At 39.9% G+C, this 22,994-nt stretch overlaps 1 protein-coding gene across 2 annotated transcripts; it reads left to right on the top strand.

The window, feature by feature from the left end:
- Positions 1-5,181: 5,181 nt before the first annotated feature.
- On the top strand, positions 5,182-22,224 carry LOC146716923 (uncharacterized). Of its 2 annotated transcripts, none has more exons than XM_085469869.1 (8): positions 5,182-5,481; positions 7,791-7,948; positions 9,142-9,398; positions 10,916-11,003; positions 13,331-13,443; positions 16,003-16,152; positions 16,264-16,351; positions 21,970-22,224. In XM_085469869.1, exons 1-8 carry the CDS (start codon positions 5,385-5,387, stop codon positions 22,006-22,008), a joined length of 990 nt encoding a protein of 329 aa, XP_085325995.1. In that variant the 5' UTR covers positions 5,182-5,384; the 3' UTR covers positions 22,009-22,224. The 2 variants fall into 2 exon arrangements, with proteins under 2 accessions (XP_085325995.1, XP_085325987.1); XM_085469861.1 differs by having other exon boundaries at positions 5,184-5,481; positions 16,261-16,351.
- Positions 22,225-22,994: the final 770 nt, after the last annotated feature.

Below are 22,994 nucleotides of genomic sequence, written 5' to 3'. Positions count from 1 at the left end.
GTATTTATTTATTCTTATTGATATATTGTATACTGTGGTGGAAGGTTGGGATTTAAGAATTTACCTGAGAGTGGAATAATGGTTAAGTCTGTGACAGCTGAACATATTTAAGGCTGCCAGTTGTCATTAGAGGATGGATTTTTGTGCTGTGAAGAGGCTCGACAATTGTTGTAAGGAGAGCCATATAGCGAATAAATACTTTGTTCCACTACACTTGCCTTGGTCTGTCTCACTGTGTGTCCAGCCGCTAAGGGCTGCCCTGTTACACCACTGCTCCTTGTTAGACTGTGTGAAGCACAGTACACAATTCAGTGGAGGCTTTGAGCCATAAACAGACATCACGCACAGACATTGTTTTCATTATCAAAGTGCTTCAGACCATGTCCTCTAAATCTACACAAATGCCCTCTGCGTGGCATGAAATACATTTAAGCAATAAATAATCAATCAGTTCTTGCTGTTGTAACCAACTCCGTATTTGGATGTTTGTGTGCAGCATTTGTTAGTAAAGCATTCTTCATTGCATCAGCGTGTGTGTGTGTGTGGATCACTTCTCAGTTCATTGAATCAACATTTTAATTTGTGTGTGTGTGTGTGTCATTTCTCCCTCAATCAACGAGTGCATATGTTCATATGTATGTTTCTTTTCACTCTGAGTCGGTGCATGTAGATGTGTGTGTTTGTGTGGGTGTTTGTGTTCATCACTTTCCTGTTGTAGTGTTCTGGGTAAACCACGGCCTGAAGCGTGCCCTGGGGTCCTGCCCTCCTCCTTTTCAGTCCGTTTGCATCCGTTGGTGCTGCTGCTCAAAGTTCTGTCCATACTGGTTCTGGCCCCAATTGAGGCAGTCCTTTTCTCCAGTGTCCAGCATCTTCTCCTTATTTCGCTCCTCCTTAACTTGACCCTTTTGCTTCGGTCTTCCTTCAGGGTTTTGATACGCAGCTCAATTGTCTGGATGTCCGTTTGTTGCTTGCAGAAGTGCGACTGCTGTCCGTTTGTTTGCAGGTGGAACGGCTGACATCCAGAAGGTGTATAGGAGAGTCTGCAGCTTCCACCTCCCCAGTGGAAGACCTCAATCTTTGTTCTGTTAGTTTAACACAGGCCTCAAGGCTCTCTGGGATCCCTGCTTGCACTTTCAAGCCCACGGCTCAGGTCGTAGTCGTGGTCCCATTCCAGGGGAATGGAGTCCATGGTTGTTTGGGTGTCTCGGCCCGAGCGTTCAGTCCGGAGCTGGGCAGCCCAGGACGCTGAGCGATCGGAGGACGGCAGAGGCGACAGGAAGCCATCCCCCTAACGTTTGCTCCATAGCAGACCGGACAAATCACACTGCTCATCTAGCTCCAGGATGCTCCGGCCTGATTTCAAGTCCGGTGTCTTGGACTCCAAGCCTGATGGGTTCGATTTTCAGCTAGCTCCTCCTGGGCCATGCTCAGTTTCTGCTCTGATGCCTCGAGGTCTTATTGAGGGCAGAAACCTCAGAGTCTTTTCCGTAGAAATCAGATTAAAGTCCATTGATGTTTCCCTTGGACCTTCTGTGGTTCTGCTGTTCGGCTCTTCCCAGAGGTCAGCTCCTGTCTGAGCCCCGACCCCTGTGCCTTCAGCTTATTTTCTCCTGGTGTTTTTCTCCATTCTGAGGTGCCTCCTGTCCTCAGTTTTCCTTTGTCTGTGGCACGCCCTGTTTTGCTGCCCGATCATCAGTGTTGGTCCGTCACTGTCCTGCACAGTTTTAATGCAGAGTTGTTAAGGTCAGCATTGTTTTGCTCGGCCTCACTTTTCCTCCGGGCTTAATGGGCGTGTCGTCACAGCTCTGTCCGCTGAAGCTGTCTTTTTCCATATGGCAAGAATGTGAAGAGTGTGTGAGAGGGGTGTGTCCGATCAGGCACTGCCTGCTGTGGATTGAGTGCAGGTCAAGGTGTTCGGAGCGGATGGTGCGCTCAGCTGCTCGCATAACCCTCTGTAGAGCTCGTCTGTCCGGCATGTTGCTGTTCCCGAACCAGGCAGTGATACAGCTGCTCAGTATGCTCTCGATAGTTCCTCTATAGCAGGTGGTCAAAGTCATTGGTGGGAGCCGGACCTTTCTCAATCTTCTCATTTAAGAAGAGAGACTGACGGAAATCTCCCCGTGTAGTGAAACGGGCCTTGGATTTAACACTCTCCATCTCCGCAGCCTGATATCGTTTTCCTGCAGCACTGTTGACATTTTCAAGCTGTTGTTATAGGTCCAGCTGCTGTAGCATTTGGTCAGGGTCACTTCAAAGATGGTGGAGGAGTGAGCAACGATGGTGGAGGGGAGAGCAGGCGTCCAGGTCAGCCTCGGCTTCCCTACCTGTAATCAAACATAAAGAGAAAAAAAACAAAAAAAACAAAACAAAAACAAAACAAAACAAAACTAATGATGTTGTATTGGCTATATCAGTCAGAGAGGGGAGAAACACCGGGGCCAGGCCCTGTGTCAGCCTTCACTCCCCCTTTTTTTTTTTCTCTCCATATAATCCTCTCATAACCCACCAAGCTGACAGGACGACACAGGTACATTTTAAAATTCTTAAGATTGTATTTAAAGTTCAAAATGGAATTTTCTTTCATTCAGTAATCACCTATATTTATCAATCGGCAGAAAACTTGTCACAATTTGACTTTTCTAACCACTAAATTTGTCATATCTTCACTGGTTTGTCAGACCAGTGTTTTTTTTTTTTTTTTTTTTGAAGTTAAGATGTTGTCCTGCAACCCAGAGAGTTTATTCGTTAGTAGTGGATAAACTTTATTGTGTAACGGCGGGTGTATGTTAAGCTTCACTGCTTTAAACTTGCTGGAAAATCTTCACATGTTCATGGGTGTAAGCTGTTTCTTCATTGCGTGTATGTGCGTTTGTAGGTGGGTTAACTTAACTTTTTGTTTGCTCATGGGGCCGGGTGGTCCAGGCCCGTAGCCACCTGTATCAACACACTAAGAGATTTATTTAATATCATTTTCATCACAATCACACTCTGCCGACTGAAGTGCCGGTCTTACTCAAACACAATTTATCTCTTCTATATTAAAATCCAGCCGAACATCAAACATTCAGCGTAGTCATTCAAATCCTTATTTATAATATTATAATCAACAAAATCAGCGTTTTTATTACAAGCTTGTATCATTATTTGCAAATCCCACAAAACACACTAAACAGGAAGCAAAAGTCCTCTGTGTAGTTCACAGCTCATTTGCATGTTCACACACAGTCTAAAAATAGCCCTCAGCGCCGCAGCTGCACGTCACACACAGTCTCACACCAAGCTCAGGCAAAACTCTATTATTTTATATTACAAAAGACGTCTTGTATTTACAATCACTGACAGGCCTAACAGATTGAGCACCTAAGAAATTTCGACAAATTTAAAATAACGAGTAATCAATTAACCAGTATCTGTTTCCTCCAGAACAGCCTATGGCCTGATTTCTAAAGAACCTAAACAATTTCGACAAATTTAACCATAACGGGTCCAACCGAAGAAAGTTAACTTTTTTGTAATCAATTAAACAGTATCTGTTACTTCTGGAACAGTTTCTGACCTAATTTCTAAAATCCCTAACTCAATTTAACAGTATCCAAACAAGCACATGACACCGTTTAAAACGGTGAGGAGGTCAAAGCCGCGCGTCCACGACTAGGAGGGGGCGTAACCCCCGGGCTATGTGCTTCTTAGCAACTTCTGGTGCCGTCCTATAATAATTTTCACCTAACCGATTTTGAGAAATTTTACCATAACGGGTCCAACCGAAGAAAGATAACTTTTTTACGACCAATTAAACAGTCTCTGTTACTTCTGGAACAGTTTCTGTCCTAATTTCCCTACTAAACTACCTGAGCCTTCAGCTCACTATCCAGGGACTCAAACCCAACATTCTCTGTTACTTCTGGAACAGTTTCATATTTCTTCAACTTCATTAAATACTCTTAAGCAACTTTAACTGCATAACACACGGTGATTCTCATCAAAATCAAAACAGACACTCTACCAGTAATTTCAGTGAGTAGACTTTAATTTAGTCATATCCAATTTGGCACACTTTGGAAATAATTCAACAGGTAGTGCCTTACCTTTAGATAAGCCAGCTTTTGTCCACTCAAATCAGACCACTGGCTCATGCCTGTCCGTTCGACAACCTCGGACCGTCCAAACTTTTAAATTCCACCCCAATACCACAGGACGAGCCCCCAAAATGTTAAGGTTCAAAATATTGGGGATGGAGACAAGAGAAAAACCACAATAACAACACTGGTCCGGTCGGGTTGAGTCAAACGATGATTTAATGATCACACACGTGGGAGATGGACACTGATGCAGACAGCCTCAAATCTCAAAGTGGTGGAGCATTGCTCAAACTCTTATAGCCTCTGGTTCTCCCATCTTATCATAAAAGCCTAAACATTCACATTCTTTCTCTCACACGGCGCCTAAGCTACGACCTTGGCTCCCTGTTTATCTGCTCGTGCTGAGATGGGGCAGAAAACTCCAGCATGTTCTATTCTCTTCTAATCAGACAAATAAGGCGATGACTTTCTGCGAACAGTATTCCTTATAACTCAACAGTATAATGCATCATAAACAATATCATTCATTCACAATAAATCAGCAGTCTAATGCAATGCAAATCAGTTTAAATACTGCAATAATTATCACCTTCTTCTAATTCAGGAGAATAATGCCAACTTAAACTACATAATAATTCACAATCTTTATTTCGGGGTCTAACATGGCATAAAATAATATCATAATTTTACACTAGCAACAAAATACTGAAAACATAGTGAGCTCATCTCCATGGCAATATATCAAACCTAAACCAACACATAGACACTTTAACAGAATACATTTGATAAAGTTCTAGATTTTAATGCACATTCATGGGATTTTCCTTTATTAAACCTCTTATGCAGTCATATATAATAAAGCACTAACCTGAGGCTGCTGCCATAAAGACTCCTGTCTGCTAGATACAACATGCCCAACCTCTTCAGCTCAGCCACTGCCTCGGGGGAGAACTTCACAACACAATTTGCATATAAAATAAGATCAGCCTTTTACTTTGTGCATGATGCAAACTTTAGTTTTCCCTCTTTATTCAAGTAGCAGGCCAGATGGCAAGAAAATCCACAGAGAGACACCGCAGCAGCACTCGCTTCCATGTTGTGACAACAGCAGCTTGTTTTAATGCTGAAACCTGCCCCTTGTAGGTGTGCACCAGGTAGGAGTCCTCTTTAAGACCTTCAGGTAAGGTTAAATATTGCGGGAAATGTGCACGCTATGTCCTCTCAGACCATGTGGGACACACCCGCCCTGCCCCGAGGATCATGGGAAGGCGGTTTTAGGTCTTTCAGGGAGCAGATGAGACACAGATGATCATGAGGCGGTTTTTCCGAGCACACCGGGACGAGGACTTCAGTCAGATCCAGTATCTGACGGCCAAGTGCACCCGCCTAGCTCATGACAAAGGTAAGTCACAAAGGTCAAGACGGGTTCAGCTGACTGTTAATCTCTTATCTACATGAAAACTGCTAGTTTACTACAAAGGGAAAAAAAACCCTCTTCTCCCTTCAGGAAGGTTATAATGTTGAGTCCACTGAGGCGTTCAGATTATAGTCAAGTAGTAGATCAGATGAGCACCACACAATGTCTATACAGCTAACAGTTTAAATAAGATGGAAATTAATATTTAAAATGTCATCAGAACTGCAGAAAGTGCTCCCATCCTTTTCTTTAGTCAAAGTATTGCTGGCTTTATTATCATGCTTTGCTACAAGTCAAAGTCCTGCACAGAAAAAGTTGCTTAGTATAATTATGTGACTGTTGAAAATGGAAGTGCTGCTGCTTACTTATAGATTCATGAGTTTTTAAAGATTGCTTTGTTTGTAAAAATAGTAAAGGTAATAAACAAATGCCTGTCACAAATGTCCATAGTTAGACTTTACTAATAAATCTGAAAAATAAAGTAATAATAATTTGAAAAATGTCTTGGAAAAAAAGAAAGAAAAACTACATGAAACATGGCAAACATGTTTCAAAATATAAATTGATTAGCTTCAGTTTAGCTTAATTTCTAAACTTAATTTAGCTCAGTTTATAAAATGTATTAATTTTATTTTACACTATGATAAAGAGCATATGCTGAATGCATATTAATACATTCTGCATTCCATGTATAGGAACAGTCTGACCTGCTGTTTCATCTATTTATATGTAAATATCTCTTTATGTGCTGTTGCATTGTGTGTGTGCATTGGAATCCACTTGACCCAGGGTCAAATTTCCTGAATGGAAAAACACGCTTGCCAAATAAACATCAAATTCAATCGAAGGTCACAGGTTTGTTAGAAGAACCACACATGTTTTGCGTGAAAAGAAATACTTTCATCTTTACGCTGTCAAGTAAAATGTGACGAACTAAAACACTGATCTTTAATGAAAACAGGCTTTATTGCAGGGTCGCTGCATTAGTTTGAGCCCGGTGTTCTTAATAAACAGAAAACAAAGTGCATGTTTCCTGGAGCAGATTACACTTTAACAGAATCAACTTTATAGTCATTGTGCAACAGTTTCCAAGTCAATGCAGTCACAGTTACAGGGTATCTGACTAGAGCAAAGTTTATTTACAGAAATTTCTGGTAGTTTTTTTTAACATGTAATATAACTACAGTTTGTATTATCTGTTTTTATTGCAATCTGGGTCAGTGTTGATCTACTTAAAGCCCATACTGAGTTACAATGCACATTTACCTCTGTAATAAGATGTAAGAGTAGCGAGTGGTGACAGTGGTGTTATCTACTTTTTTAATTCAATTAAATTCCATGTTTAATTAAAATTTTATTCCATGTTATAAAATTAAAAAATATTGTAACAGGCTAAATCCTACATTAGTACTGATGTTAGTACTTGAGAGCCTTTCTGGTTGTGTGTTTATTGTTTTGGTATCATAAGGATTTAGAGCTGTACTGACATAAAAACTTAACAATGTAACTAAGTATATTTACTCAAGTACTGTATTATAGAAAAATATACTATAGAAAAAAATCAGAATGTAAGTATTATACTCTACAAAATTGTGCTACATTACAACTTTTTACTCCTTAAACATATCACACACAAAAATAAGTACAAGCAAAACTAAAACAATCAGTGGTTAAAGTTCACATCTTAACTTTGTTTTTAAATTTTATTTATTTATATTCATTTATTCTTTAAGAAAATGTTAATCCTGAATAAAAAATAATTTGTTGCAGCAAAAACAATTATTGAGCAGCTACATCAATAAAACTACAACAATTCAGAGTTTACTTACTTAATGGTTTAAATATAGAACTTTTAAATAACTGAGCTAATTAAGTATAACTGACGGAATCTGTATTTTTAAGTATCAAAAGTAGTCTATGCAGTAGATTTTCTGCTTGGTAAAACTGATGTATCAGTTTTTAAGCAGAATTTATTTATTACATTAAGTGCATTAAGTATTATAATAGACATACTGGCAACTGTTATACAAACTACAGAGAAGTTCTGATACACTGTTCATATTTTATTTTTAAAATATGATTTATTTTTTAGTTAACTTACTTTTTTGTTTTTTATTTTTTTCCCGCACTAATCAGTTAATGAAATGAAACCATCAGTGATTAATGTCTTTGGAGTGATAAATGTCTGCAGTACAAAATTGACTGTTTAACATTAAGTATTTAAGTAAAGTCAGCCACACAGTTACATCTAATGTGCTCAGTTTAACTAACTCTTCTTGGTTTTGTGGCCTCAGCGGTGTTGGACAGAGAGTTTCTGGTGTCCCGAGAGAGGGAGAGAAGGCTGCAGAATGATCTGGAAGCTGTGACCGCCCAACTCCTCAAGCAAGACCAGCTCAATATGGACCTCAGGATGAACCAGACCCAACTCATCAGCAGGATCCAGCAGCAGCAGGTGGACCGATTATGACTTATCTTTTACATGTAGACAGAACAAGGCTGTCTGCTATAAATGTTACATTTATATATTCAACATAGATCAAATAGAGTAAGTTGCTAATAATTTACTAATAAATACACCGTAAAGTTTTACCTTCACATCTTACTTGCACAAAGCTCTGAGGTATTCGCTTTTAGTTGAATCTGTAATCACTGCCACTTCCCAATAGTTCTTGCTCATTCATACGCTACTCATTTTACAGTAGAAGTGGAAATAAATTACATTTTGCAGGATGTAAGTATTTGTTGGATTGTATTTGTTACTTGGTTGAAATTTAAACTGTCACTGAGTGTTGCTGCTGAGTGACATCTGTGTATATCTATAGATTTTCTTATTGGTTGGTTTCTGTACAGAAATCTCTCTCTTTTAAATATATTGCTTCTAGTTTAAGTCTAGTTTAAATCATTTAAACTAGACTTAAACTAGTTTAAATATTCTTAAGAAGTAGTGGATAAATACAGCTTATGAAATGAATAGGAAACTTTCCATTTATCCACATAATCTGTACCTCTGACATCAACAAATCAGCTCATCTTTGCTGTCTGTTAGTTACAGTGGAATTAAGTTTACAGTAAATGTGTTTGCACATGGAAAATGCTGATGTTTTGGCATTGGTTACTTACAAACTGCATAAGTATGAGCTACAAGAAGTAAGAGTTTTGAACCACAGAGACATTTCACTGAACTAAAGAAATCTAATGAGCATCAAAACAGCTTTCTTGTCATATTAATTTCCCTGGAACTTCTAAAATTAGGTTAAAGTTGTTTCAGCAGCTTATCAAAGTGGTCAGAAGGATTATTTTTCATGCTTTTAGAGACACAAGTCATTTTTCAGCAGGGCACAGCTCAGCATTTATCCTGTGTCCTACTTTAAGGTTGCACAGTAACAAATTATCAGGCCTCTTAGAGACATCAGTGGTATTTATTACAGTTTTGGAGAGCTTGACTCCTTCACTTTCCCCTCAAAGACAGTATCAGGTTTAGGCTTGTCCCAAACTCTTTGACCTAAAGGTGTGTCTGATATCACTTATGCAGACTGTATTGGAGCATAGCATGTCTCCAGTGAGATTTGAAAAGGATAGGAAGTGCTGAAGTGTTCACGTGAGCACATCTGCAGTATTCTCAGTATGTCCGTATCTTCCCCGCAGGACCTGGTGAACTTGCTTCGGCAGCGCGTGGTCCTGCTAGTGGAGGCGAGCTCCCGGGATGCAGAGCTACTGCGGCAGGTCGGCGCAGAGCTGCTTTGCCTGCAGAGCTCTGAGGTGAAGCTGGAGAGCCTGGTGGAGGAGCTGCAGGCTGAGGCCCAACACAGAACTGAGGTGGCAGAAAATCTCCAGACAGAGCTGTACGCTGAGGCCCAGCACAGAGCTACACTCACTGAGAGCCTCCACGCAGAGCTGCGCAGGTAAATCTTCAGTCTCTCCAGTATGACAAAACACGGAATCATGTTTTCTTTCTTTACTTTACACAGCACAATTTGGTTTACGTTTACTTAGAAAAACTTGCAGAGGTAAGCCGCAAAACACACAATGAGTTCATGTAATATAGGAATACATTTTTTTAACTTTAAGTTAATACTCTGACATGCTCCAAAACAGACGCACATTTAGACAGTGGAGGGGTTCGGAGACATGAAAGCACCTCCTTATGTTTGATGAAGACAGTAGTTTTGCATCTTTTTCACGTTGTTACATTTTCTTTGTGCCATTTTTATATTATATTAAGGTATCTTTGTATTAACTTTTAAATCTCTTTGTGGCCATTTTGCATCTCCTGTGGTAGTTTTGCATCTCTCTGTAACTGACACCAGCTAGTTCTGAAACAATTTATACGTTTTGTGTCTCTTTGTGGTCATTTTGTTGCTCTTTGTAATTGTTTCAAAACTCTTTGTTGTTATTTTTAATAGAAATCTTGGATTACTTTTTAACTTTATTTTCTTTTTGTGGTTGTCTGGAGTCATTTTTGCCATTTTTAACATACTAACATTTGACTTTAGATGTAAGAGGCTCAGGACCTCTACTCTGGGCTTTAAAGCCGTCATTATAATGCTGTGTTCTTACTTCGTATTCTACACAAAAAAAATGGACTAATCCACTAATTACTGTGGGTGGCACAGTGGTACAGTGGTTAGCACTGTCACCTCACAGCAAGAAGAGTTTTAAACCCCGTCTGGGACCTTTCTGTGTACAGTTTCCATTTTTTAAAAATTGCATAGCTCTGGAGAAACTAAAATAGCCGCCTGTCCTCTGTATTGCTGAATTGTTAATGACTTGATTAAAACCTTATCGACATTAAAACATACACAATGAACATTAACCCAGATAAGGCTGCAGACAGAAAAAGAAAAAACATTAAAACGGTTGACTTTTGATTACCATCTTGTGGAAACTGAAGCCAAGTAAAGCTGTCACGGGCTGCCCGGCACAGAGAAGAAAATTGTCTCAGACTGTTGTTTCAAGGCTGAACAAAAACATCAAGTCTGGACCCGCGACTTTAAATCAGCTGAAAAGTCCTCCAAGCTTCAGTCTGCTGACGTTAAATCCCTGCAGAGTGTCGGCTTAGTGTCAGAGTTTGTTATCACATTATGACTCCAGAAATGCAGATGAAAGAAATTTGGGCGTTCGCAGAGAGCAAAATATTTACCCTAAAACTTTTATCAAGACCAACATGTTTCCTTATCTGATGGCTACAAAGAAATGAATAAATGGAGTGTGAAAAAACAAAATACATCTAAGCACACTACGATAAGAGTGAGTATTTTAGTTACTTTAGTAATGTAAATTTTAAGTATGAGTGTTTATCTTACAGTAAACTTTACATTGATGAAAGATCAAATAAAGATACTAAAATTAAACTGGCTACAAGCAGAGTTTAATGAGCTGACACAGGTAAATAAGACATTTTTCTAATTGTCATCAACAGTAAGACAGTGGAGCTGGAAAGGCTAGAAGAAACTAACAGGATGCTGACAGAAGAGCTGACGGATCTCCGCAGAACTTATCAGAAGGAGGTGAGAAGGAAGAGTTTAGGAGTGACGTGGGTCAAAGCTCAGAGTTTACTGCATATAAATTCGAAACAAAAGGCTGAAGGTGTAATATTTGTGGTGCAAAGACTTAAAAAGTGTCTCTGAAAAGTCATGCAGAGACTGTATACAAAGGATGGACACAGCCACTGTGTTGCGAGGTCCTGTTTTGAACCATCGACTTTTTCAGGGTGGTCATCTTCATTCTTTGAAAGTAGATATCACAGGTGAGGGGGCAGTGAGGGGAAGCTGCACACTCATGACGTTAGTAACACTCAACAAGCTACTCATACTTTCCAAAACCTTCCATACTTTTAGTTCTCTTTATTGTGTAGCAGTTTACACATTTGCCAAATCTCTTTGGGGTTTGCGTCAGGAGGGGAATCTGCTGTAAGAAATCTGGATACAGTACGTTTTATTGAAATCGCTGGTAAATGTGCAGGTCTATATTTTGAATGTAAAACTATTTTAAAAGTAGTCGGCACCAGCCTGAGCTCCTTTGGTAATTTGTTCCACATTTGAGCAGCTTCACCATGTTTTTGATGAGTAGTTCAGGATGAGCCAAGCGGAGAGAGCTGCAGTGTTTGCACTGCGTCTGGAGATCTGATACGCGTCCTTACTGATGATTAGGATTTATGGAAAAAGCAAAAGTATTTTAAAATGATTCTCTGCTGTGATCTGAGAACTGTTAGATAAACACTGCTGAAGAAACAAACTCATATCAGGCCTCTGAAGCAATAAAGTAAATACTGCTGTCGGTAAAAGCAAACTGTCCATAGCATCATAACAAAAAGTACACAGTGCTTTATTAAACTGATTGAATTTAAATAAAATAATAAAGGAGGCAAGAAGTTTCCTGTGTGAAACTGTCCATGTGTTTGGACATTGTTGAGTGTGATCTTGCTTGGTATGCGCAAAGCCACAGGTTCAAATCGTGAATAAGCTCACTCTGATGTTATAAAGACGCTGGACCCACGCGGCAAGAATTTTAATTACGTTAACATTTATTTAACAAAGTCAAACATTTCTGGCTTAAACAAGAAACTGCAAGACAATAAAAAAAGAACGTTGAGAGGCTCATGGGTTTTGTCAGTTATGTTGATTGTTTGTTTTTAATGATCTTCAGATAGTGTGTCACTTCGACTTATGAGATAGCCTTACTGCATTTCCTTTCATAAAGGATGAGCCAGTGTGTCTTGTGGTAAAGCAGGTAATAAAGGAAGCATCAGAGCAACATTCCTTAGTATGTATATACTCTGACCAGCTCTTATTATGGCTGCTACGCAGATACTCATGGGTCACTTCATTCAATTAGGAAAATTCATAAGCAAAATTGACTATAAACTGCACATCGAGCAAGTAAAGTAATTTCCTTATTGAGGTAAGAGCAGTCAAGCATTTGTACCTGAAAGGTGCAGCATGCAGGCAAAACAAGGAGGGCTCAGGACTATCACATATAACATCAAAATCCTCTATTCTTGGACCCTGAAAAGAACCACCCTCTAAAACAACCTATTAGCTGTACATGATGGGAGAAATCTCAGCAGAAGCACCAGGGGAGACATCCCTTCATCAAGGCAAATGCTGCTGGAAAAGAAAAAAAGTGTAAAATGCAAGACTTTGGCTAATGAGGAGGTTCAATAAAATCATCAGTTTAGTGATTGCAGTGCTGATTTTGTCCAGCAGATGTCAGGATCAGACACTTATTTAAACACTGCTTTGGCCTTTTTTTGGGGTTGCCAGCTGTGAATAATGATCTGCCGCTGGATTCCGAAAACCTCACGGTTCAAATTTATGTACTGTGTCCAAATTTTAAAAACTACAACCACCCAAGTGAGAGCACTAATTCAGATGTTGCTGGCATTAGGTCTGCATTGGTGTGTGTCGGTGTGTTGGGTCCAGGCATTAGCGGAACATTCCTCATTTATTTACACTCGGCTTCAAAGACTCACTCCCGCATTGGCGTCTGCTTCATCCAGTCCATCAAACAGCAAACAATCCAGGTCTACAATTATCTTTCCTTTGAGACATCTCCACAAGGCCAAGAGAAGAGAACAACAGACTGCAGAGTCAGTGAGAAACTTCATGAGAACAATTATTTGCAGGGGATAAGGCCTGTAAATTATTGTGAAAGGTCTGGGAGCAGAAGATTAAGTCTGACTCCACTGGACCCGCTCATCTTTCCACATGACATGTCGTCTTTTCCTGATTTATATTTACACGCCCACATCATAATTTTCTAATTTTGTTGTCTTGGTCACATCCTGGTTTTGGGAGAAATATATTTATTTATTTGTATTTTTTTTTTTTTTGAGGTGAGGGAACTGCAGCAGGAAAATGAGGGAAGCCTGAGGAAACTTCAGGAGACGGCAGAGCAGTTCGAGTGGCTTTGTCAGCAACAGCGTTACTGGATGTCTTGTGTGAAGAGGTGAGTAGGGTTCTTTTTTTGTTTTGCTTTGTTTTTAAATATATCTCAGCTGTGTGTACCAAAAAACATAACAGGATCAGATTTTAAAGTCTTTATTGTCTGCACACATGCTCAAAGTTGATGTAAACGAAACCCTGAAAACCCCTTCTTAATATAAATAATGTGGTTCTGCATAGAAAATACATTTGTAAATGATTATTGGAAAGGAGACTTATCTACTTGCGTTTTTATCTAGCTGGAAGTGAGTAAAGTTCTGATTTCTTATAATATACAAAGCATCTACCAGAGTTAATGCATGTCAAATGTGATTAAAATAAACAAGCAAACTATTCCAGTTGTTTAACTGACTGTCATTTACTCAAACACAATTATTTTTTATTTGTATAGAAATACTTGATTTATTCTAAACAGTGATTAAAGGTACTTTTTGCAATTACCTTCTGCAAATGTCATTAAACATTTCACCACAAGATGGCAGTGTTTTACCAGAAGGTTCTAGTGTAGTTGTCCACCTAAAACACAACAAAAGTGTGATAGTAACAAGAATTCTTTAAAATGTTGCGTGAATACTGCTGTAATGGGTGTTTTTGGACTTAAATCAGATTAGACCATAGGTGTCAAACTCTGGCCCGCGGGCCACATTTGGCCCGCAGCCTAATGACATTTGGCCCGCGAAGCCATACCAAATTACTATTAGAGCGGCCTACTGGTATTATACAGCTAATATATATATTGTTTAGTATTAAGCTTTGCTTGTTCCATATTCAGTTTTTCAGCAAAACGTGTTTGAGTCCATAAGAAAAGATTCATTCTTATATCTGGAGGAATAAATATATTTCAATAAATATTAATGTTAGCCCGCGAATTTGTTCCAGTTTTGAATTTTGGCCCACTGTGTATTTGAGTTTGACACCCCTGGATTAGACACTCAGTGCACCATCATGTGGATCAAAGTGGTATTACAAGAGAGCACAGTCCATCCTGATTTCTTGATATCACTGCAACACAATACAAAGACATCAATAGATGTAACATCATAGCTGTTTTTGAGAGATTTGGATGAATTTAAAAAGTTTTTAAACTATTTTTTAAGCATTAACATCTTTGATCTGTCTGTTTCTTTGTGGCAGAACTACAAAGCTACCTAAAATTCCCATGGTATGATTTGGCCTTGTTATGATGTTACTGGTAGCACTGTGTTAGTATGAGCTACACATACTCACAATAAGCAGACACAGAGGGACCTAATTGACTTTGTAGTCTGCTTTCTACCCATCTTATTTACTTTAACTCCGTCTTCACCATCTTCTCTGGGGAAAAAAACTTCAAAATTCAATTCCCAACAAGCCTCTGACTGCATCTTTGTGCTGCCATGCAGGTTGGTTTGTCACAGCTGAAAACAGCTGTCTGCACCAGCTGGAAACAGCAGTGAGGGTGCACCACAGCACATAAGCTGCTACAGGTCGTAAAACTGAAACAACATGCTTAAAGGTGCTAAAATGTTACGGACAAAAGATCTGGAAAGAGTGTTGTAGCTTCCAAAAATGTCACAAAAACCTCTTTTTAATACTTTTATATGTCTCTTGTAATTAAAGAAAGACCAATAAGTTGAGATAGAGGTCTGACAGCTGAGTTTGCTAGAAATTAACTAAGTACTATAGTGTATGTGGGTAGGATACCACTCATCATCATGCATTTAGGTCACAGAAGTAACCATAAGTTTCTTTAAAACTAACCAGCAATGTTTGTTCATCAGTCAGAAAGCTCTGCTAGAATCCCCGAGGCCCTTCTAACACACTGGATGATATTTTTAAAGCATCTCCCATGTTTCGCCTTTATAACTGAAACAAGAAACATTGCAGCCTTAAGGAATCACTTAAAATCTGTTTTCGTGAGTCACTAGATCAACTTTATACAAAAATATAGAGATTGATGATTCTTGAAGAAAGTTAAGTGCTTTCAAAAACATCTCCCCTCTGTGACCCAAATGTTTCCTGTTAGTGTCCCAGCCTTAGGCCCCAGAATTCCTCACATTAAACTTTCCAAAAGATTAATACAGATTTCATGTTTAGGATAAGTTGGATCGTATGACAGTCTGTCAAGGACAGGGTAAGAAACTAAATTGTATTGTTCTGTTGGTCTGGTGAATTTTGACTGAGAGCGTAAATGTGCATTTTCCCCCCCTATCTTTTCACTTCAAATTGATACATTGATATATTACAAGCCCCGCTCCAGAAATTTCTAATGCAATCAGTACAGGTAGTGCACATAATTCATATTCTGGGCCCTGCTTATGCACATTGCATTAGACACATTGGCAAACTCGTATCCAAAGCAGCTAAAATTTAGAAAGCACACGGGGGTTCAACATCTTGCTTTAGGACATTTTTACATGTGGATAGGAAGGTCTGGAAATCAACCCTACAATTTATAACCCCCTCCTCCAGCCAGGCTACATGCTGCTGCTGCTTCCTTTATAGATTAATTAGCAAATATTTAGAAACTCGTGAGATTATGTACGCTGTGCTCGAAGAGTTGCTGAGTTATCATATCCTACAGGTTCAAAGACTGTCTCATGGAGGAGAGAGAAGCTCTGCTGCGACAGGTCAGCAGGTTGGAAAAGAAAGCTGAGAAACTAAAGCGTTCACACGACGGCAGTCCAACACGGAGACTTGTCTGCCCCCTTCAGGACGCCGAGGGCTGTGACAGGTAGTGATAGATGAACAGATTTAATAAGGAACTAGTTCATTATTATCTGAGTGTCTTTTTCAACTTTTACTCACCTTATAACACATTTAAACTTCCTGTCTCTTAAAGCAGTATAATATCATGGGAGGCAGACACAGTGACCAACCTGGAGTCTCAGGTGGAGAAGTCAAACATGCTGTGCGAAGAGCTCCTCGACCAGGTATCACTTTAATTTTTTCTTCCTGAATGGTTTTCTTATCGAAATTTGCTGCAGAAGAAATCTTCTCACGGCAGCTTAAAGGTTACTCAAAATGTCTCCACGCCTGTTCGGTCTCGTGAAATCTCTGATGACACATGGAAACCTTGGACGTGAAACATTAGACCTTCATTACAGTGCCAATATTCATTCGAGTATGGTTGCCAGTCCCCAGAGGAGCTGCCGTGCTGTCAGTTCTTCCAGAAATTACAAGTGTGCTTTGGATAAACGTGTCTAACATCTCTGCTGTGGATCGTCTAAAGGGCACACTTTAAGGTACCTGTGTGGCTCTGTTACTTCTCATGTGTGGAGCACGGCGGTGATTATTTTCTGTAATAATGTTATGAGAAACTGAAGTTTCGTGGCAGCTCGAAGTTTCGAATGCTTGCTGGCTCTCTTCGCGTGTCACTGCAGCCCTCAGATGAACCTTTATTTTAAGAAATCTGGTGGTGATCTCAGGACTAAAATAGAAGACATGAAAAAAGAGAGCTAACATTCATCTGGATGTGACTGCCAGTCCCTGAAGGAATTGTCAAATATCCAGGAGACTCACAGTCTAATAATTGTTTTTTTCTTTTTTACTTTTTATGGTTGAGTAGTCTTCAAGTATTCAGTGAGTAACTGCTGCGCGTTCCCCAAATAACCAAGTTTACATACATACAGTTCTAGTGTCCTCTTCATGAAGAAACTGTGACAGTTGGCATAATATGTGCATGTAAATGTGTGCTTGTATTGTCACTTTTACTGACCTTTCTAATCTAATAATACACTGTAACTCAGCGTATTTCAACCCAAAGCACCATCCTTCATTGAATCCTTGTATTGGGACCCTTGTGGGGGCAGTCAGATGTACTGCCTCCTAGGTCAACAATCTCTGCTTTAACACTTCTGTATGGAACTACAGAAAAAGGTCCAATTTAATCATATAGATGGAGTTCTTGTTGGCTGCTAAACGTAAAAGTAGGCTGTTTGAACAATCGGCTCGTGCTGTGCTTTCTTTGGGACACCTGAAACATCGGCTGTTTCCTTTGGCCTTAGAATTCACGAACCAGTCTGTAGTTCCCCCCCTTTTCCCCCCTCCAATGTCACCTCTATCTCTACAGCCATCTTTTCAGTGTTTCGAAATATTTGGATCAAAAACAAGAGCAGACTCGTGTTGAAATATTAGAAATCCAAACCATATTCATCTGGTCACAGCTGCCAGTCCGCTGTGGGCTCATTGCAGTGCCAGAGAGTTTTCCAAAAGACTCTGAAGATTCATGTGCACTGAAGTATCATCAGTGTTTTTAAACATGGACACACGAGTCTGTACAGCAGACTGCATGCATATAGGAGGACTAAATAAGCCAAAAAACAGAACATTGAAAAAATAACAATCTGGGTAAAAACTGGATTTACAAATATCCACTCAGCACATAAAGTGGAACCATTCGAAGTTTTAGAAAGTCACCCTGCAGGACTGCTTCCAATAATAACTGATGACAGTCGTTGACTTTTTAGGTCTTTGGAGAATCCAATAGTGAAACACATCTGAAAAAGTTGGGGTAGCATAACCAATGTAACAGATGAAAACAGATAGAAATAAATTAGTTATGATTATAGGCGGTATCTAAAAGATGGTGTAGGCACAGTGACCTCACCCACTGACTTCTGGATTTTTCCATTTTGAACCATCAGCTTTAGTGTTTTTGGTCACTGCCATGTTGTTTTTGTTTAAATGATGTTGTTGAACCATCTAAGCTATCTCCTTGTAACTTGCTCTTAAGATGGGAACCAGGTGTGCAACCACTTGCAATCAGTTGTTATCATCAAACCGACTTTGAATGTAAATAGTTGGCACCAGACTGTCTCACTGGTGTTTTATCACTGTCTTAACACACCGGAGTCCAGTAAGACCTCATAGATTTTGAAACAGAAATTCCTCCACAAATAGTGACATAGTTGATGCAGAGCGGCAATTTAACTTCAACACGGCACAGGTGCTTGGTACCCTTGTATTTATACAGGAATATAACCACAAACTGGTTACCAGTTGGTAACCAGTTTGGTTGAATATTGCAGACAAGTTGCATTCATTGACACAAACTCACTCAAACCTTCACCAGTCTGTCTCAGAGTGATTGTAGTCAGTCTGAGACAGACTGCAATTGCCTCCCACCAGGCAACCCATGCAGTCGCCTTGCTATCGACAATAGTCACCTAGAGTCTGAAGATGATGCATTTCAACCTCTGGGCGATCAGTTATTTGCCACATCTGCTTGAAAACTGGTCACAAAATGTGAAAAAATGCAATGCAATCACCAAACCAGTTGTTGGAAGGGAGTTCTTCTTTCCCACTACCTAATTTTTATGCACTGAAAGTTGCAGCTTAGTTTATGACATGTTCATTGCATATTGGATTTAATCAAAGTACCAGTTTAGATTGTGTTAGTAGTTTTTAATTCTTTGTATAACTGGGGCTTTTATTATTTTATTTATACACATCCATAGTATGCTACACTCAGAACTGAGTACACACAGTTTTCTGTTGTTGTTGCTGTGATGGCATTGATAGGGGCATCACATTTGCTGAATTTTCTGAAATGTCTTTGATGCAAATCGCTGAAAAGCTGAATTGAAAGAGGAAACTTGTTCAGGAGGATTCATATGTCTGACGTGTTGTGTTTGTTAAAGTTTAACATTTTGAGAGATAAGCTTAATGGGTTTATTTTCAAGGGTTAGTTGAAAGCATTGAAGCCTCTTTCTATTGAATATGAAGCTGGAGCGAGCAACTAGTTAGCTTAGCTTAGCATTCAGAACCGAAATACAAGGAAACAGTCTAGTTTTGTGCGCAGGTAGCATAATCTACCACTGGCTTTTCAGCTTACTTAGTATTGTGTTTTATATTGGTTGTTTAATCTATAAAATAAACAGTGTGAAAACAACAAATATGTCATTACTGGGATGTTTTCCATCACTCAGCAGATTCACCAGTGAGTCACTGCTCCAAGCCAAGAAAAGTCCTCTGCTTAATGCCCATAAAACCAGAACGTTATGTTTTTCCAGTTTAGTTTTTCCAGTCTTTATGCTAAGCTAAACTAACCATATTTCTCCTGAGTGTATTCATTTGAAGAGCAGTGTGCAGATAGTAGCAGCCTTGGGATTGTTTGAAAGGATTCTGTAAGAGTGACCAGTGTAATGTTTTAAAATCTTTGGATAAAAGAAGAATGCACAACTCAAGAGCAAAACAGACATTCAAAACAGCGATAGTCATGCGAGGATGGCTGCCAGTCCCCTGTGGACTTGCAGAACAGCCAGAGCATTCATGTAACTGATACTTCATGGGTACCAGAGTCTAATCAGTGTTTTGTTTTTCTGTCTGCAGCATGCTTTAAAAAGTTAGAGGGCTTTGAGGAACTTGAGGTTTCAAAGCCATTTTGCAATCAAATAGGAACCCCACGATGTCTCACAAAGAAGTCCTTCAGGAAGAGCTCACAAATCCTGACAGGACCTCAAACACTTCATCCTCCTGCAGGATTTTTATAGTGGAAGGTGTCTGCCTGGCCACTTTGGGGATTTTTCAAAGCCCTCACATCTTCAGAATGACAAGTTCAGTGTTTTAAAAAATGGGGATAAGAGGAAGCCTGACAGACAGAACATAAGGCTAATAATCGTGTGCGGATGGCTGCCAGTCCCCCAGATGAGCTGCCAGGCTGCCAGAGACTTCAGAGGTGGCTGATATTTTTTGGGCTCCGGATTCACATCAGACCTTTTCACTGTCTGTCTGTCTGTCGGCTGCACATGGCTTCCTCCCAAGCCATTCGAGTCCTTTTCCAAAGCAGCAAAGAGATGACTAATAATGACTGGAGGGAGGTGATTGCCAATAGCCTCTGTGCTTCATTCCCCTCACCTCTCACAGACTCTGCAGTGCATTTCTTGGGATAATTATTCTGATTGAGTGCAGATGATGCAGAGTGGGGTTTTTTTGCAGTCCTTGCTGAGCTGAGAGAGGGAAGAAATTTAGCTGGAGGAGCAGGGAGCACCGGAGTCATAGAGGAAACAGCCATGAAAAAACACATTACCAGCTCTGACATGATTTATACAAATGGGAGATTCACATTATGTAGACATAAGTATTGTTAGATGACAGAAAGAGAAAAGGAGGACGCTTACTGTTCATTGGGCTGACATCTGCAGAGATAGAGAGATGTGCTATTTCAGACAGAGTGGTGCTGCTGAAGTACAGGTGAATAAAAAAGTCTCAAATTCTTGGCTAAATATCAGTGTGAATCTTCTTCTAGTGTTTAGATTAAGTAACTTATTGAGAGACCAATAAGTCTAACTCTGGTTCTCTGGGTAGTTTTGGAAATATAGGAGAAGATACTCTGCCTTTAAAAAAAGAAACCCTTTTAAATCAGAGTATGGCATCAACTCAGTTAAAATTCTGGGATATTGATCTGTTCAGTTGAATAACAGAGAGGATTGTTAAATAAATTCTGGTTCTTTTGTGTTAATTAAATTTACAACAGGTCCACTAGATGTGGAACAATGAGACAACCCCAAAACAGGAATGGTTTTACAGGTGGAGGCCACCGACCATTTTTTCCGATTGCTCAGTATCAATACGTCAATACATGCCATTGCAAGGTTTGCTGTGTCTCCCAGCACAGTCTCAAGATCACAGAACATACCTGATACCATGTAGTCTGATTGGCATTTGCCACAGAATACCATAATTGGCAGGTCCACCACTAGTGCCCTGTGCTTTTCACAAATGAGGGCAGCTTCACCTTGAAGACATGTGACAGATTTGAAAGGACCTGGAGAAGCTGTGGAGAACGTTATGCTGCCTGTATCATCGTTCAGGGAGGGACCACGGAGGGATGCACTGACCTCTACAGACTCAGCAAGTGGCATCCTGACTGCCATTAAATATCGGGGTGAAATCCTTGGCCCCACTATCAGACCATACACTGGTGCAGTGGGCCCTGGGCTTCCTCCCGATGTATGACAAAGCCCGACCTCATGAGGCAAAACTTTACAAGCAGATCCTGGAAGATGAAGGAATTGATAACACTGACCCCCACGCACATCTGACCTAAATCTAATAGAATGCCTCTGGGACATTATGCTTGTCCATCTGACGCACCAGATTGCACCTCAGACTTTCAGGAGCTCAGTGATGCCCTGTCTAGATCTGGGAGGAGATCCCCTAGGACACCATAGGAACAAGTGCTGAGTGCCATTTTGAGTTTTGAATTAAATTACAAAGCAGACTAACCTGTTATATGTACAATTGCGTGTTTTGGAAAGCTGCAGAGAGCTTGCACTTTTTGCTATAATATATGCTGCTTGCAAGTAGATTTGCTTTTTACAATCGGTGTGGAGAATACACAGAGTTACGACAGTCACATTAACAGGAAAATACAGCTGGTTAAAATAGAAATATCCCTCAATCTCACTTGTAGCATTCATTTCCAGCCATCCTTTGACCTGTACTTACTTTCTTTGAGGTTTTTTCTCACTCTCAATTCCCTTCTTGTGCACTCTTATGTTTATTGTCTTTGGTCATCTTCACTTACATTTTATTTTTCTGCCCTCAGGCAGGGAGCCCTATCGACGGATACCAAAAACCTCCATGAGGACAGAAGCCTGGATGTCTTTGCTTTCTTTTCTCACTTTCTGCAAGCCAGGAGATGCAATGTTTTATGTGTTTGTGGTTAGCTTACCTTCCAGTCATTGTTTTGAAAAACCAAACACCCTTGGAAAAACACACCCGTGAAACCACACACGCATTGTTTTGTTTCCACTATTGTTCATCGTGATATATGACCGAATTAAAATACAATGTGCTCCTGTCCCGCTTTTGGTGTCACACATGCACATCACATGTGCCTCGACTCTGTCTGGTCACATTTTTCAGTAATTGTCCATTGTTCAAACCTTGTAATCAACACCACTAACAAGAGCACAAGCACCTGCAAATGTTCTCTTTTGTTGTTTTGCCAATGAAACGTTGCAGGACAACCAGCAGCTGGCGTGCAGAGGAAGCAACAAATGTTCTTTCAACCAAAATGAAGCAATACCGATTATCCCCCCACTGGTACTGCTTGACTCTGATGAGCAGATCGCTTCATTCATCAATTTGCATGTGGCTCAGATTAAACACGGTGACTCAGACGCTTTATCATATGTGAACCATATGATACATGCTTATTGCAAACGCAGTTTACACACGGTGAGCCAAGACATTTAAAGTATGCATTCTGTCACACCACAAACATTACACTGCAATCAACATGAGGAGCTACACGTTTATTCAGGACTACAGCAAACTTTCAACATGCATAAAAAAATCTTAACAACACTAAACCATTAATGATACAGGAAGCATCATTATATTTCATCGGCGGTGCTGGGACAACATTTTTTGTTAGCATGACAGGGGTTCGTTTGACAAACAGCGGACAAGATGTGTGATTTAAGTTTTGACTCCATGTTCAACAGGCTTTACACAAACTACACCACAGTCTCATAGCTTTAATGGCACGACCACCAAGCTCCTGCACTCAGTCCGATGATGCTGAATAGCAAACATTTGTTTGCAAATATCAAACATATAACTAAA

This window comes from Copadichromis virginalis, linkage group LG2, assembly GCF_057382275.1.
Source record: "Copadichromis virginalis isolate Kocher_CV1m ecotype Utaka linkage group LG2, C_Virginalis_male_GT1.1, whole genome shotgun sequence".
Lineage (NCBI taxonomy): Eukaryota > Metazoa > Chordata > Actinopteri > Cichliformes > Cichlidae > Copadichromis > Copadichromis virginalis.
This window is presented reverse-complemented; position numbering and strand designations above follow the sequence as displayed.

Bases quoted from the DNA above. Each gene is read 5' to 3' on its own strand.
- LOC146716923 (XM_085469861.1), top strand. From the start codon at position 5,385: ATGATCATGAGGCGGTTTTTCCGAGCACACCGGGACGAGGACTTCAGT. The intron at 11,004-13,330 runs GTGAGAAGGAAG...TTTTTTTTTGAG, and splicing joins GCAGAACTTATCAGAAGGAG to GTGAGGGAACTGCAGCAGGA. The intron at 13,444-16,002 runs GTGAGTAGGGTT...CATATCCTACAG, and splicing joins TGGATGTCTTGTGTGAAGAG to GTTCAAAGACTGTCTCATGG.